Raw genomic sequence first — 17,575 nt, 5'->3', positions numbered from 1 at the left:
CACAATTCAGGCAGGAACAGTCCCTAAGTTTGCTCATAGTCTGTACAGAGAGATCCCATAAAACTATGGCAGCATAGGTATTCCCTGTACTAAGCACAATTCAGCAGGAACAGCCCCTAAGTTTGCTCATAGTCTGTACAGAGAGATCCCATAAAACTATGGCAGCATAGGTATTCCCTGTACTAAGCACAATTCAGCAGGAACAGCCCCTAAGTTTGCTCATAGTCTGTACAGAGAGATCCCATAAAACTATGGCAGCATAGGTATTCCCTGTACTAAGCACAATTCAGCAGGAACAGTCCCTAAGTTTGCTCATAGTCTGTACAGAGAGATCCCATAAAACTATGGCAGCATAGGTATTCCCTGTACTAAGCACAATTCAGCAGGAACAGTCCCTAAGTTTGCTCATAGTCTGTACTGAGAGATCCCATAAAACTATGGCAGCATAGGTATTCCCCTGTACTAAGCACAATTCAGCAGGAACAGCCCCCTAAGTTTGCTCATAGTCTGTACTGAGAGATCCCATAAAACTATGGCAGCATAGGTATTCCCTGTACTAAGCACAATTCAGCAGGAACAGTCCCTAAGTTTGCTCATAGTCTGTACAGAGAGATCCCATAAAACTATGGCAGCATAGGTATTCCCTGTACTAAGCACAATTCAGCAGGAACAGTCCCTAAGTTTGCTCATAGTCTGTACAGAGAGATCCCATAAAACTATGGCAGCATAGGTATTCCCCTGTACTAAGCACAATTCAGCAGGAACAGTCCCCTAAGTTTGCTCATAGTCTGTACAGAGAGATCCCATAAAACTATGGCAGCATAGGTATTCCCTGTACTAAGCACAATTCAGCAGGAACAGTCCCTAAGTTTGCTCATAGTCTGTACAGAGAGATCCCATAAAACTATGGCAGCATAGGTATTCCCCTGTACTAAGCACAATTCAGCAGGAACAGTCCCTAAGTTTGCTCATAGTCTGTACAGAGAGATCCCATAAAACTATGGCAGCATAGGTATTCCCTGTACTAAGCACAATTCAGCAGGAACAGTCCCTAAGTTTGCTCATAGTCTGTACAGAGAGATCCCCTAAAACTATGGCAACATAGGTATTCCCCTGTACTAAGCACAATTCAGCAGAAACAGCCCCTAAGTTTGCTCATAGTCTGTACAGAGAGATCCCATAAAACTATGGCAGCATAGGTATTCCCTGTACTAAGCACAATTCAGCAGGAACAGTCCCTAAGTTTGCTCATAGTCTGTACAGAGAGATCCCATAAAACTATGGCAGCATAGGTATTCCCTGTACTAAGCACAATTCAGCAGGAACAGCCCTAAGTTTGCTCATAGTCTGTACAGAGAGATCCCATAAAACTATGGCAGCATAGGTATTCCCTGTACTAAGCACAATTCAGCAGGAACAGCCCCTAAGTTTGCTCATAGTCTGTACAGAGAGATCCCATAAAACTATGGCAGCATAGGTATTCCCTGTACTAAGCACAATTCAGCAGGAACAGTCCCTAAGTTTGCTCATAGTCTGTACAGAGAGATCCCATAAAACTATGGCAGCATAGGTATTCCCTGTACTAAGCACAATTCAGCAGGAACAGTCCCTAAGTTTGCTCAAGTCTGTAACAGAGAGAGATCCCATAAACTATGGCAGCATAGGTATTTCCCTGTACTAAGCACAATTTCAGCAGGAACAGTCCCTAAGTTGCTCATAGTCTGTACTGAGAGATCCATAAAACTATGGCAGCATAGGTATCCCCTGTACTAAGCACAATCAGCAGGAACAGCCCCCTAAGTTTGCTCTAGTCTGTACTGAGAGGATCCCATAAAACTATGGCAGCATAGGTATTCCCGTACTAAGCACAATTCAGCAGGAACAGTCCCTAAGTTTGGCTCAATAGTCTGAAGAGAGATCCCATAAAGTAGGTAGTACTAAGAGCATGTCCTAAGTTTGCTCAAGGTATCCCATAAAACTATGGCAGCATAGGTATATCCCTGTACTAAGCACAATTTCAGCAGGAACGTCCCTTAAGTTTGCTCATAGTCTGTAGAGAGATCCCATAAAACTATGCCAGGGTCATAGGTATTTCCTGACTTTTCTTTTATTTGTATTTCAACTTATATTCCGTTCATTATCTTTCCTATTTTCATCTGCTCTCTATTTTTCTGTAGGTTAAATCTCTTCCCTGTACTAAAAGCACAAATTCAGCAGGCAGTCCCTAAATTTGCTCATAGTCTGTACCAGAGAGATCCATAAAACTATGGCAGGCATGGTATTCCCCTGACTAAGCACAATTCAGCAGGACAGTCCCCTAAGTTTGCTCATAGTCTGGTACAGAGGAGATCCCATAAACTAATGCAAGCATAAGGTAATCCCCCTGGTACAAGCACAATCAGCAAGAACAGTCCCTAAGTTTGCTCATAGTCTGTACAGAGAGATCCCATAAAAATATGGCAGTATAGGTATCCCCTGTACTAAGCACAATTCAGCAGGAACAGTCCCTAAGTTTGCTCATAGTCTGTACAGAGAGATCCCATAAAACTATGGCAGCATAGGTATTCCCTGTACTAAGCACAATTCAGCAGGAACAGTCCCTAAGTTTGCTCATAGTCTGTACAGAGAGATCCCATAAAACTATGGCAGTATAGGTATTCCCTGTACTAAGCACAATTCAGCAGGAACAGTCCCCTAAGTTTGCTCATAGTCTGTACAGAGAGATCCCATAAAACTGTACCAGCCACACAATAGGTTAGGGAATTGTTCCAGAAAGGACAATCAGTGAGATTCTGGGTGACTTTTCCAGCTACAAGATTGTGTATTTATTATTGATCTTGTAACCACGGAGCTGCCATGCTGTTTGTTTCTGTAAATCATTGCAGTTGTATTCAGTGTCCCGCAGAGGGAGTTTCTGCATTACCTCTTCACATTTAACTGATTTTTATGGGAAAGAATCTCAGGGGGATAATTTGTGTTCTGGCCAGTAATTTCTCACCCTTGTCCCTGAACATGGGAGGAGTAACTGCAGAGTCAAGAAAGCCCCGCCCCTAAACCGTGGAAGGAGAGCAGCCGTGGTCGTTTCCCTTTCAGAAATCTGCTGGAACGGGTGCCCTTTAAATATAGGAGGGCCCCACCAGAGGGCAGCACTAACCCAGATAAGTCAGAAATAGGGCTCCTATATCCCAATATGTTCAGTGTAATCAAATAAGTATGTCTGACCCCACATTCTAGGAGCAAATAATGACTTATTATATATTATATATTATATCTGGGTGCAAATCCCACGGACACTGCCGGACTAATATGAATAGATTCTGTATTTCCCCCTGTCACCCCCATATCATATATGCACATAATGTAAGTGTATAATATATAGGTACAGATATACCCCCATCTTTCCTCTGTCACCCCCATATCATATATGCACATAATGTAAGTGTATAATATATAGGCACAACCCCCCATCTTTCCTCTGTCACCCCCATATCATATATGCACATGATGTAAGTGTATAATATATAGGCACAGCCCCCCATCTTTCCCCTGTCACCCCCATATCATATATGCACATAATGTAAGTGTATAATATATAGGCACAGATATACCCCCATCTTTCCTCTGTCACCCCCATATCATATATGCACATAATGTAAATGTATAATATATAGGCACAGCCCCCCATCTTTGCTCTGTCACCCCCATATCATATATGCACATAATGTAAGTGTATAATATATAGGCACAGCCCCCCATCTTTGCTCTGTCACCCCCATATCATATATGCACATAATGTAAGTGTATAATATATAGGCACAACCCCCCATCTTTCCTTTGTCACCCCCATATCATATATGCACATAATGTAAGTGTGTAATATATAGGCAGAGCCCCCCATCTTTCCTCTGTCACCCCCATATCATATATGCACATAATGTAAGTGTATAATATATAGGCACAGCCCCCCATCTTTCCTCTATCACCCCCATATCATATATGCACATAATGTAAGTGTATAATATATAGGCACAGCCCCCCATCTTTCCCCTGTCACCTCCATATCATATATGCACATAATGTAAGTGTGTAATATATAGGCAGAGCCCCCCATCTTTCCTCTGTCACCCCCATATCATATATGCACATAATGTAAGTGTATAATATATAGGCACAGCCCCCCATCTTTTCCCCTGTCACCCCCATATCATATATGCACATAATGTAAGTGTATAATATATAGGCACAGCCCCCCATCTTTCCTCTGTCACCCCCATATCATATATGCACATAATGTAAGTGTATAATATATAGGCACAGCCCCCCATCTTTCCTCTGTCACCCCCATATCATATATGCACATAATGTAAGTGTATAATATATAGGCACAGCCCCCCATCTTTCCTCTGTCACCCCCATATCATATATGCACATAATGTAAGTGTATAATATATAGGCACAGATATACCCCCATCTTTCCCCTGTCACCTCCATATAATATATGCACATAATGTAAGTGTGTAATATATAGGCACAGCCCCCCATCTTTCCTCTGTCACCCCCATATCATATATGCACATAATGTAAGTGTATAATATATAGGTACAGATATACCCCCATCTTTCCCCTGTCACCTCCATATCATATATGCACATAATGTAAGTGTATAATATATAGGCACAGCCCCCATCTTTCCTCTGTCACCCCCATATCATATATGCACATAATGTAAGTGTATAATATATAGGCACAGATATACCCCCATCTTTCCTCTGTCACCCCCATATCATATATGCACATAATGTAAGTGTGTAATATATAGGCACAGCCCCCCATCTTTCCTCTGTCACCCCCATATCATATATGCACATAATGTAAGTGTATAATATATAGGCACAGCCCCCCATCTTTCCCCTGTCACCCCCATATCATATATGCACATAATGTAAGTGTATAATATATAGGCACAGATATACCCCCATCTTTCCTCTGTCACCCCCATATCATATATGCCCATAATGTAAGTGTATAATATATAGGCACAGCCCCCCATCTTTCCTCTGTCACCCCCATATCATATTTGCACATAATGTAAGTGTATAATATATAGGCACAGCCCCCCATCTTTCCCCTGTCACCCCCATATCGTATATGCACATAATGTAAGTGTATAATATATAGGCACAGCCCCCCATCTTTCCCCCTTCACAGTGTCCCCCCCATATCATGGTGAGACGGGGGTCAGTGAGACAGAATATGTCCCCCAGCTGATGATTCAATTCTGGGAAGAGTCACAGGTAAGAGAGAGCACAGGGGGCAGATAAGGACGGCAGGAGGCAGATTCAGGGGGAGCCTATAAAGTATTTATGTGTTTCATGATCTCTCGTTTCCAGTAAGGCCGATATCCCGCAGACTCAATTACACCGGCTCATAATCAGGGCTGCACGTCTCTGCTTACCCATCGGAGGGGGCTGCTCCTCTCCCGTATTTCTTATAGTATTGAATAGAGTGTATGCTCTTCAGGACAAGACTATATAAAGCAAACTGTGTTACTTGTATGTGACATTATTTTTATCCTCTGCAATGGCTGCACTAAATGTTTATGAGCCCCACAACAAAACCTTGATTGCCTCAGCCTGTACCCCCCCCCTTTAACAGCAATGGAACAACTGTATCAATTTATTCTCCATCTTGCCCTACTGTCTCCATCCTGCTCTTCTGTCTCCATCTTGTCCTTCTGTCTCCATCTTGTACTACTGTCTCTATCTTGCCCTACTGTCTTCATCTTGCTCTACTATCTCCATCTTGCCCTACTGTCTTCATCTTGCTCTGCTATCTCCATCTTGCTCTACTGTCTCCACCTTGCCCTACTGTCTCCATCTTGCCCTACTGTCTTCATCTTGCTCTACTATCTCCATCTTGCTCTACTGTCTCCACCTTGCCCTACTGTCTCCATCTTGCCCTACTGTCTTCATCTTGCTCTACTATCTCCATCTTGCTCTACTGTCTCCACCTTGCCCTACTGTCTCCATCTTGCCCTACTGTCTTCATCTTGCTCTACTGTCTCCATCTTGTCCTACTGTCTCCATCTTGACCTACTGTCTCCATCTTGACCCACTGTCTCCATCCTGCTCTTCTGTCTCCATCTTGTTCTTCTGTCTCCATCTTGCCCTACTATCTCCACCTTGCCCTACTGTCTCCATCTTGCCCTACTGTCTCCATCTTGCTCTACTGTCTCCATCTTGTCCTACTGTCTCCATCTTGACCTACTGTCTCCATCTTGACCCACTGTCTCCATCCAGCTCTTCTGTCTCCATCTTGTTCTTCTGTCTCCATCTTGCCCTACTATCTCCATCTTGCCCTACTGTATCGATCTTGGCCTACCGTCTCCATCTTGGCCTACCGTCTCCATCTTGCCCTACTGTCTCCATCTTGCCCTACTGTCTCCATCTTGCCCTACTGTATCCATCTTGGCCTACCGTCTCCATCTTGCCCTACTGTCTCCATCTTGCCCTACTGTATCCATCTTGGCCTACCGTATCCATCTTGACCCACTGTCTCCATCCAGCTCTTCTGTCTCCATCTTGTTCTTCTGTCTCCATCTTGCCCTACTATCTCCATCTTGCCTTACTGTATCCATCTTGGCCTACCGTCTCCATCTTGCCCTACTGTCTCCATCTTGCCCTACTATCTCCATCTTGCCCTACTATCTCCATCTTGCCCTACTGTATCCATCTTGGCCTACCGTCTCCATCTTGGCCTACCGTCTCCATCTTGCCCTACTGTCTCAATCTTGTCCTACTGTTCCTTCTTGTCCTACAATTCCTGCTCATAACTATTGCTCTGAGGGGCATCAGTGTATAGAGAGAAGAGAAACACTGTACCTTATTAGGTAGATACTTTGCTCTAGGAGTAAAATACAGACTGAAAAGTGATTGTGGGCGAAAGAGACAGGAAAGGAATATCACTAATAGTTCAGACCATTGTGGGATGAGAGATGCATTGTGGGGACTTACAGTGTGGGTGCAGGTACAGGGCTCGTATTACAGTTGCTGAGGTCACTGATGATGTAAGTCGGGGTTATGGGCATGACAGATGGACACTGACAGTGTTTGAGTGGGTGATACAAGGGAGTTACGAGGCTGTACTATGGGGGCGGCACTGCAAAGTTGGGTGCATGTTGTCACGATATAAGTGGTGCTATGACTCCCCCTTCTACTGAAAACTCCTGTTTCTAAGAAAACCTTCCCAAATAAAACATTTTAACTGTTTAATAGCCACCCCATTGAAAAAATTGCTGCTGAATTGTGCTTAGTACAGAGGAATACCTATGCTGCCATAGTTTTATGGGATCTCTCTGTACAGACTATGAGCAAACTTAGGGGACTGTTCCTGCTGAATTGTGCTTAGTACAAGGAATACCTATGCTGTCATAGTTTTATAGGATCTCTCTGTACAGACTATGAGCAAACTTAGGGGACTGTTCCTGCTGAATTGTGCTTAGTACAGGGGAATACCTATGCTGCCATAGTTTTATGGGATCTCTCTGTACAGACTATGAGCAAACTTAGGGACTGTTCCTGCTGAATTGTGCTTAGTACAGGGAATACCTATGCTGCCATAGTTTTATGGGATCTCTCTGTACAGACTATGAGCAAACTTAGGGGACTGTTCCTGCTGAATTGTGCTTAGTACAAGGAATACCTATGCTGTCATAGTTTTATAGGATCTCTCTGTACAGACTATGAGCAAACTTAGGGGACTGTTCCTGCTGAATTGTGCTTAGTACAGGGGAATACCTATGCTGCCATAGTTTTATAGGATCTCTCTGTACAGACTATGAGCAAACTTAGGGGACTGTTCCTGCTGAATTGTGCTTAGTACAGGGGAATACCTATGCTGCCATAGTTTTATGGGATCTCTCTGTACAGACTATGAGCAAACTTAGGGACTGTTCCTGCTGAATTGTGCTTAGTACAGGGGAATACCTATACTGCCATAGTTTTGTGGGATCTCTCAGTACAGACTATGACAGGCTGTTTGTGCTTAAGCCTGAGTGAATTCGACTATTATAACAGTAAGGAAGCTAACTGCCCCTAGAATAATGAGTAGTATAAAAATATTAATTTTCATATAAGAATGTGGAGAGGGTAATGCCCTTGAAATAGCGGGTGTGCCCCTATAAAAATCAGGCTCCTGGGTGCCCCTATAATTCTGAATTATGAAATATAGGGACAGTGTCCTATAATGAGAATGATATATTTTTCTGTATGGGAGGGATGCACTTGTAGTAACAATAAGTTATACTGTAGTAAAAACCCCTATATAAAAATAAGGGGGCATTTACTTATAATAATAATAAAAATAATAATCCCCAAATAAACAAAATAGAGGGGTCCCTTATAAGAATATCATTCTAATCAGTAAGGGGGCCGTCCCTATAATTATCATATTCCTACGATTGGGAGGCAGTGCGCTACTATAATAACCTTATAATAAAGAGAAGGGGGCGTGGCGCTATCGGAGGCCGCTTTGCGATTGGCCGGGGAGGAGTTTCCCACAATGCCTCGCTCTCCCCCAGGGATGCTGCAAGAGCGGCGCCTCCTCCATTTGCAGCGGCTGGGAGCTGAGAGATATCAGTGGCCGGGACTCCCCGCGCATCCCCCGGGCCGGCACAGCCATGAACCCGCCGTCCGATGGAGCCCAGAGCCGGGACCAGAACGGATGCCGGGGAGCCGAGGGCGGGCAGGACACGGCCGGGGAAACAGCTGTGCGGGAGCCGGGGACCAGGGACAGGGAGGAGTCGGTGGAGGAGAAGCTCCGGAGTCTGACCTTCCGCAAGCAGGTGTCATACAGGTGAGTCATACGGGGGATACAGGTGTCATACATGTAATACAGGCAATACAGGTGTCATACAGGTGTCATACATGTAATACAGGCAATACAGGTGTCATACAGGTGAGTCCTGGGGCCTCATAGTGACTGGTACAGGTGTCCAATAGGGAATAGAGCACAGGTAGAGACCAGAAATTTGTCATACAGGTAATACAGGTGTCCTACAGGTCCTACAGGTAATATAGGTCCTACAGGTAATACAGGTGTCATATAGGTGAGTCCTGGGGGCTTAAAAAGTGACTGGTACAAGTGTCCCATAGGGAATAGAGCACAGGTAGAGAGCAGAAATGTGTCATACAGGCAATACAGGTGTGATACAGGTGAGATTATAATAAGGGGCGTGGGGATTAATATACTGGTAGAGGGGCACAGGGGTAAGAACAAGAGGTATTGGTATAACATGTAAATGCACAGGTGAGTTACACGTGAGGAGGGTACAGTGACCATAGTGGGGAAACTGTCGCAGGAGATATGGGGTAGGTTACACTAGGTCAAAGGATCAGGTAGTAGCTTATAAAAGCATGAAAGAGATATAAATAACTTAGCCTGCAGCCTTGTGCCTTTATTTGGTCACAGAACAACCCCTCAGTGACCTCTAATATCCTTATCATTTACAGTAGGGGGTACATTATCCCTTATAATACATGAGTGATACTCAGAGTTCCCTGTATAACTCAGCCTGCAGCCTTGTGTCTTTATATGGTCACAGAACAACCCCTCAGTGACTTCTAATATCCTTATCATTTACAGTAGGGGGTACATTATCCCTTATAATACATGAGTGATACTCAGAGTTCCCTGTATAACTCAGCCTGCAGCCTTGTGCCTTTATATGGTCACAGAACAACCCCTCAGTGACTTCTAATATCCTTATCATTTACAGTAGGGGGTACATTATCCCTTATAATACATGAGTGATACTCAGAGTTCCCTGTATAACTCAGCCTGCAGCCTTGTGCCTTTATATGGTCACAGAACAACCCCTCAGTGATTTCTAATATCCTTATCATTTACAGTAGGGGTACATTATCCCTTATAATACATGAGTGATACTCAGAGTTCCCTGTATAACTCAGCCTGCAGCCTTGTGCCTTTATATGGTCACAGAACAACCCCTCAGTGACTTCTAATATCCTTATCATTTACAGTAGGGGGTACATTATCCCTTATAATACATGAGTGATACTCAGAGTTCCCTGTATAACTCAGCCTGCAGCCTTGTGCCTTTATATGGTCACAGAACAACCCCTCAGTGACTTCTAATATCCTTATCATTTACAGTAGGGGGTACATTATCCCTTATAATACATGAGTGATACTCAGAGTTCCCTGTATAACTCAGCCTGCAGCCTTGTATCTTTATATGGTCACATAATTCTAATATCCTTATACATTTACAGTGGGGGTTATATGTGGGATCTGGTTTAGTTGGTAAGAAGGTGCTGAAAGAGCATCACTTGATGTGGTGGAGAGAAGTAATAGGGAAGAGCTGATGCAGATTCAGTGGGTGATGCTGGGGGTGGACAATACAGAGGTAAGTGTAGGGGGTGGGTAATACCATGTACAGAGGTAGGTGCTGGGTATAAGCAGCAGTTTAGAGGATGGGTGAGATAAGAGTATGAAGGAGATAATTGCTATAAAAGTGTAGGTGGAAAAGTGTGGGGAGAATCACTCCTACAAGCAAGGGGGGGGAGGGTGGAGACGGCTGATAACGTAATTCTAGAAAGTAAGGGTTAATAGTAGAGCAGCCACACAGTTACCCCAGTGGTGAGTGTGATGTAAGGACAGGAGAGGAACCTGGGGGTGTCTGCTTGATTCCTTAGGATAAAACCATTCTGTTCCATTCTTAAGGGGGGTACTGGGTTCTTTATCTGAAAAAAGGATTTAGACTATGGGGGGAGGGGGTGATTCTGATATCTGATCCCCATTGTAAGCAGCAGTCCTGCCCTGCTTTATGGCAGCTGAGATTCTAGCTATCTGTATAACAGAACATTCTGTCCCAGTGGCTGCACAGATCCTATCTGATCCCCATTGTAAGCAACAGTCCTGTCCTGCTTTATGGCAGCTGAGATTCTAGCTATCTGTATAACAGAACATTCTGTCCCAGTGGCTGCACAGATCCTATCTGATCCCCATTGTAAGCAGCAGTCCTGTCCTGCTTTATGGCAGCTGAGATTCTAGCTATCTGTATAACAGAACATTCTGTCCCAGTGGCTGCACAGATCCTATCTGATCCCCATTGTAAGCAACAGTCCTGTCCTGCTTTATGGCAGCTGAGATTCTAGCTATCTGTATAACAGAACATTCTGTCCCAGTGGCTGCACAGATCCTATCTGATCCCCATTGTAAGCAACAGTCCTGTCCTGCTTTATGGCAGCTGAGATTCTAGCTATCTGTATAACAGAGCATTCTGTCCCAGTGGCTGCACAGATCCTATCTGATCCCCATTGTAAGCAGCAGTCCTGCCCTGCTTTATGGCAACTGAGATTCTATCTTTATATTAGAGCTAACTGTTATATTATATACATTATCTCCAGGGTCGGACTGGGGGGCCCGGGGCCCACCGGGACTGCTGTCCAGGGGCCCCCTCCGGCCCCCCGCAGCCCTACAAAATTGCGTCTGCCCAGCAACACCGCCACTCGGCGCATGCGCAACAGCGCCGTTTGACGCGCATGCGCAACAGCGCCGTTCGCCGCGCATGCGCAGGCGGCGCTGCGCATCGCCGGAAAATTTTTTTTTTCCCGTGATTGGAAATATTTAGAGACGGGTTCTGGCCCGGCGGGGGCCCACGAGGGTCGGGGCCCACCGGCTTTTTTCCCGGTTTCCCGCCGGGCCAGTCCGACACTGATTATCTCTGCCTTATGATGTCACAGATAATCATGATGTCACCCAGTGAATATGTCTCCCGTTACGTGACCTCCGCTGTTTCCAGTCTCTCTATAAACAGGCAGGGATTGGTTTTGCCATTGTCTCCATTCGCTGCGGATCCTATTAATAACTCTGTGGTTACGCTGTTGCCTTCGCACAAGAATCGTATCGCTTCCCCTTTATCACATGGGCTGAATAAATTAAATGCAGAGCAATCTGTTCTCTCATTCCAGGGACTGGTTAATGTTGCCTTTACTGGTACTGATACTGGCACATTGTAATGATTCGGGACTGATCTGTCTCTAGGGGGGGCCCTTTCTGTGTTTCCCGTTGGGGCCCGACTGATGATGTCACTGAGTAACAAGATCTTAATGGGTCCGTGTTTCTTGTAAAGTCTTGTCGGCACGCTGGATGTTTTGCCCTAAACGATGTATGCGGTTTTCCTGTGGGATAATTCTGCTTGCGGGAGAGGGGATCACTTTCCATGTCTATCTGATGCTGATACTCGAGTTCTGCATTGCTTGTGGGCACTGAAGCAAATCCTGCTTTAACTGGGTGGGTTTCACTCAGTCTCTGTCCTTGTCTGTTCTCAGGTTCTGACTCATGAAACTATTGTGTCAGGTGTCAGTTCTTTTCCAGATCTGTGGACTTATTGTACATAGTTTCAGGAGTCAGAACCAGCAGTGCAGAGACTCCTGAAACTGTGGAGCATAAACAGGCCTGATCACGACGGTCCGCTCTCGCATTTAAGGGGCCCACTAGAGGAATTGGAGATATTGAAAATGTAATAGTGTTGTATATAGGGGAATTTAAAAGGGGCTGATGGGAATTATCATTGGCTGGGGCCCACTGGCAGATCCTCCAGCCTAGTCCAACCCATTAATCAGCCATAGACAGTGCAAGCAACGACGGGGTTAATCACTATGACATATGCAGTATATATACTGCTCTGTGCTGGATCATTATACAGAGACAGATTATTATTATTATTTTTATTATTATTATTGTTATTATTATTATTATTATATAATAATAATATAATAATGCACCTATAACTCCCGCCTGGAGGAATACAGCAACAGCTAGAGGCCTGTGAGTGCAGAACGATTGAAACTCAATCAATACAGGTATCCGGAAACCCGTTATCCAGAAGGCTCTGAATTACAGAAAGGCTGTCCCCCAAAGACTACATTATAATCAAATATTCCAAATTTTTTAAAATGATTTCCTTTTTCTGTGTAATAATAAAACAGTCACTTGTACTTGATCCCAACTAAGATATAATTAATCCTTATTGGAAGCGAAACCAGCCTATTGGGTTTATTTAATGTTTATATGATTTTCTTGTAGACTTAAGGTATGTAGATCCAAATTACGGATCCGTTATCTGGAAAACCCCAGGTCCCGAGCATTCTGGGTAACAGGTCCCATACCTGTATATGCACATGACAACAATATTTATATATTATGTTATATATGAGATATATATAGTTATATACAGTTATATAACCTTTAATTTGCCCTTAAATCCTCAAACCCCTGCCCTTTGATGATCAGACGATTCCTTGTATTAGTCTTTTATGCAGCTGCATTGAGCGATCAGCCCCCTCTCTGCCCGTGTGCTGGGAATACAAAGGAACCTGTGGCCTATCGTTTGACTCCATATAAGGCCTCCCTGCTATAAATAGATTCCAGCTTCTATAAATAGCCCTGTGCATCCTATAGAAACATTCTGTAATCTTGTAAATAAATCAGACCCTCCCCAACTCATAGCATATGATTGGCTGCTGTCATATTGGGCAACTTTACATTACGTGAGACTAAGACACATGAACCAATTACAATATACAGGTATATAGAACTATTGGGGTAACAGTCACCCTGCTATAGTTCCAGGGGTTCCCAGGGCACAAATAAGCACTCACCCCAAATCTCCCCCTAACTGGCCTTCAGACTGGGCCCCCTTAGCTCATAACAAGGTTACAGATATATAGAAACATTGGGGTGTCACCCTGCTATAGTTCCAGGGGTACCCAGGGCACAAATAAACACTCACCCCAAATCTCTCCCTAATTGGCCTTCAGACTGGGCCCCCTTAGCTCATAACAAGGTTACAGATATATAGAAACATTGGGGTAACAGTCACCCTGCTATACTTCCTGGGGTACCCAGGGTACAAATAAGCACTCACCCCAAATCTCCCCCTAACTGGCCTTCAGACTGGGCCCCCTTAGCTCATAACAAGTTTACAGATATATAGAAACATTGGGGTGTCACCCTGCTATAGTTCCAGGGGTACCCAGGGCACAAATAAGCACTCACCCCAAATCTCCCCCTAACTGACCTTCAGGCTGGACCCCCTTAGATCATAACAAGGTTACAGATATATAGAAACATTGGGGTAACAGTCACCCTGCTATAGTTCCAGGGGTACCCAGGGCACAAATAAACACTCACCCCAAATCTCTCCCTAATTGGCCTTCAGACTGGGCCCCCTTAGCTCATAACAAGGTTACAGATATATAGAACTATTGGGGTAACAGTCACCCTGCTATAGTTCCAGGGGTTCCCAGGGCACAAATAAGCACTCACCCCAAATCTCCCCCTAACTGGCCTTCAGACTGGGCCCCCTTAGCTCATAACAAGGTTACAGATATATAGAAACATTGGGGTGTCACCCTGCTATAGTTCCAGGGGTACCCAGGGCACAAATAAACACTCACCCCAAATCTCTCCCTAATTGGCCTTCAGACTGGGCCCCCTTAGCTCATAACAAGGTTACAGATATATAGAAACATTGGGGTAACAGTCACCCTGCTATAGTTCCAGGGGTACCCAGGGTACAAATAAGCACTCACCCCAAATCTCCCCCTAACTGGCCTTCAGACTGGGCCCCCTTAGCTCATAACAAGTTTACAGATATATAGAAACATTGGGGTGTCACCCTGCTATAGTTCCAGGGGTACCCAGGGCACAAATAAGCACTCACCCCAAATCTCCCCCTAACTGACCTTCAGGCTGGACCCCCTTAGATCATAACAAGGTTACAGATATATAGAAACATTGGGGTAACAGTCACCCTGCTATAGTTCCAGGGGTACCCAGGGCACAAATAAACACTCACCCCAAATCTCTCCCTAATTGGCCTTCAGACTGGGCCCCCTTAGCTCATAACAAGGTTACAGATATATAGAAACATTGGGGTAACAGTCACCCTGCTATAGTTCCAGGGGTACCCAGGGCACAAATAAACACTCACCCCAAATCTCTCCCTAATTGGCCTTCAGGCTGGGCCTCCTTAGCTCATAACAAGGTTACAGATATATAGAAACATTGGGGTAACAGTCACCCTGCTATAGTTCCAGGGGTACCCAGGGTACAAATAAGCACTCACCCCAAATCTCCCTCTAACTGACCTTCAGACTGGGCCCCCTTAGCTCATAACAAGGTTACAGATATATAGAAACATTGGGGTAACAGTCACCCTCTTTTAGTTTCAGGGGTACCCATGACACCCACGCCAAATGTCACATTCAGACTGGGCCTCACCAGCCTCTACTTGAGACCCCACTGCTGATTGCATTGAGCACCATTAGACTGTATTTCCTTTATTCTCGGGGGAATGAGCTGCTTGTGTTTACTCTAAATAGCAGTCTAATTACCTGTACCTGTAATTCCCGGCACCCCAGAGATCCCTCTAATTGTATTAAGTCTCTGTTCCACTCCAGCACCAGGAACCCTGCACCGCATGCTAATGTGCTACAACCAGAGTATTAGTATTTCTATTTATCTAGGAGAGAGCTCCTATACTCTGTAATTAAAATAACAAAACAACACAAAAAAGATATTTACCCCCAAAAGCGCTCTAATAGTGTCTGAGTGAGTGTTGTAATATTTTTGTAACTTTGGGGGGGGGGGCTTTTCATTAACTAATGCCAAAGGGAACCCTCTAATCTGTATCCCAGTGAGAGCACGGCTGGTACATTGTGATAAAGAACCTTCCAGTATTCATAGAAACACTTCTGTTCCTTTAAAAGTCAGAGGATAGGAGAATGTACTGTTTAATGGCAGTTTTAGAGTTGCTGAGTTGGTTTAGGCAGATATAATAATCTCAGCACCTCCTCCCATATGTATAAATACAAATATACAGAGAAGAAATGTTCTGGGCACACAATAAGCTATACCCTCATACTGTACTGTCTAAGGGAATCAATATGGCACCTCCTCCTCCCATATGTATAAATACAAATATACAGAGAAGGAATGTTCTGGGCACACAATAAGCTATACCCTCATACTGTACTGTCTAAGGGAATCAATATGGCACCTCCTCCTCCCATATGTATAAATACAAATATACAGAGAAGGAATGTTCTGGGCACACAATAAGCTATACCCTCATACTGTACTGTCTAAGGGAATCAATATGGCACCTCCTCCTCCCATATGTATAAATACAAATATACAGAGAAGGAATGTTCTGGGCACACAATAAGTTATACCCTCATACTGTACTGTCTAAGGGAATCAATATGGCACCTCCCTCCTCCCATATGTATAAATACAAATATACAGAGAAGGAATGTTCTGGGCACACAATAAGCTATACCCTCATACTGTCTGTCTAAGGGAATCAATATGGCACCTCCTCCTCCCATATGTATAAATACAAATATACAGAGAAGGAATGTTCTGGGCTCACAATAAGCTATACCCTCATACTGTACTGTCTAAGGGAATCAATATGGCACCTCCTCCTCCCATATGTATAAATACAAATATACAGAGAAGGAATGTTCTGGGCACACAATAAGCTATACCCTCATACTGTACTGTCTAAGGGAATCAATATGGCACCTCCTCCCATATGTATGAATACAAATATACAGAGAAGGAATGTTCTGGGCACACAATAAGATATACCCTCATACTGTACTGTCTAAGGGAATCAATATGGCACCTCCTCCTCCCATATGTATAAATACAAATATACAGAGAAGGAATGTTCTGGGCACACAATAAGCTATACCCTCATACTGTACTGTCTAAGGGAATCAATATGGCACCTCCTCCTCCCATATGTATAAATACAAATATACAGAGAAGGAATGTTCTGGGCACACAATAAGCTATACCCTCATACTGTACTGTCTAAGGGAATCAATATGGCACCTCCTCCCATATGTATAAATACAAATATACAGAGAAGGAATGTTCTGGGCACACAATAAGCTATACCCTCATACTGTACTGTCTAGGGGAATCAATTTGGCAGATGAAACATATAAATACAAGAGAAATAGGCAAATATAATTATTCTACAGAATTCTGTACATTTGCTGTCAGGCAGAACTTCCCCTTTTATCATTTTGAAACCATATCTGAAGCTCCCCGATTGCTGCTGGTTCTTTGATCTGCAGACGGAGAAATGTAAATACGTGGAGCGATTGTGGCAGATCCCGCGAGTGCGGCGCAGAACATGGGGCTGGGGGGGGGGAGAGGAATGGAGGGGGCAGATTGGGAAATAACTGCAGGAGAAACTGCTCTTTGATAATCAGATTAATTTTGGGGAAGGTCTCGGGGAGGGTGAGTCTGGTACATGGAACCAGCAGCTCAGGGAAGAAATGATATGGGGCTGGAAACATCTGCTGCTTTTCTTATAAATTCATAGGGTTTATTTTATACTACGCACAGTAAAAACTCGCTGCCGGGTGTGAGGTTGATCCAACATACAAAAATGTTATTGTAATTGATGTAGAGTTGCAGAATATCCATTTAGGAACACTGTCACTCTTTCACTTACATTCTAGCCCCA

The 17,575-nt window shown here is 44.1% G+C and overlaps 1 protein-coding gene across 1 annotated transcript in view; it reads left to right on the top strand.

The window, feature by feature from the left end:
• The first annotated feature begins 8,557 nt into the window (after window positions 1-8,557).
• Window positions 8,558-17,575, top strand: part of LOC108704339 (diacylglycerol kinase iota) — a 119,231-nt gene continuing 110,213 nt past the window's right edge. Inside the window, exon 1 of the mRNA XM_041585888.1 lies at window positions 8,558-8,853. Within this exon, the coding sequence (XP_041441822.1) occupies window positions 8,678-8,853 (176 nt within the window). The 5' untranslated portion in view covers window positions 8,558-8,677. The remainder of the gene's footprint in view (window positions 8,854-17,575) is intronic.

Source organism: Xenopus laevis, chromosome 3L (genome assembly GCF_017654675.1).
Source record: "Xenopus laevis strain J_2021 chromosome 3L, Xenopus_laevis_v10.1, whole genome shotgun sequence".
Lineage (NCBI taxonomy): Eukaryota > Metazoa > Chordata > Amphibia > Anura > Pipidae > Xenopus > Xenopus laevis.
The sequence above is the reverse complement of the archived record's forward strand: the minus strand, read 5'-3'. Positions and strand labels throughout refer to the sequence as shown.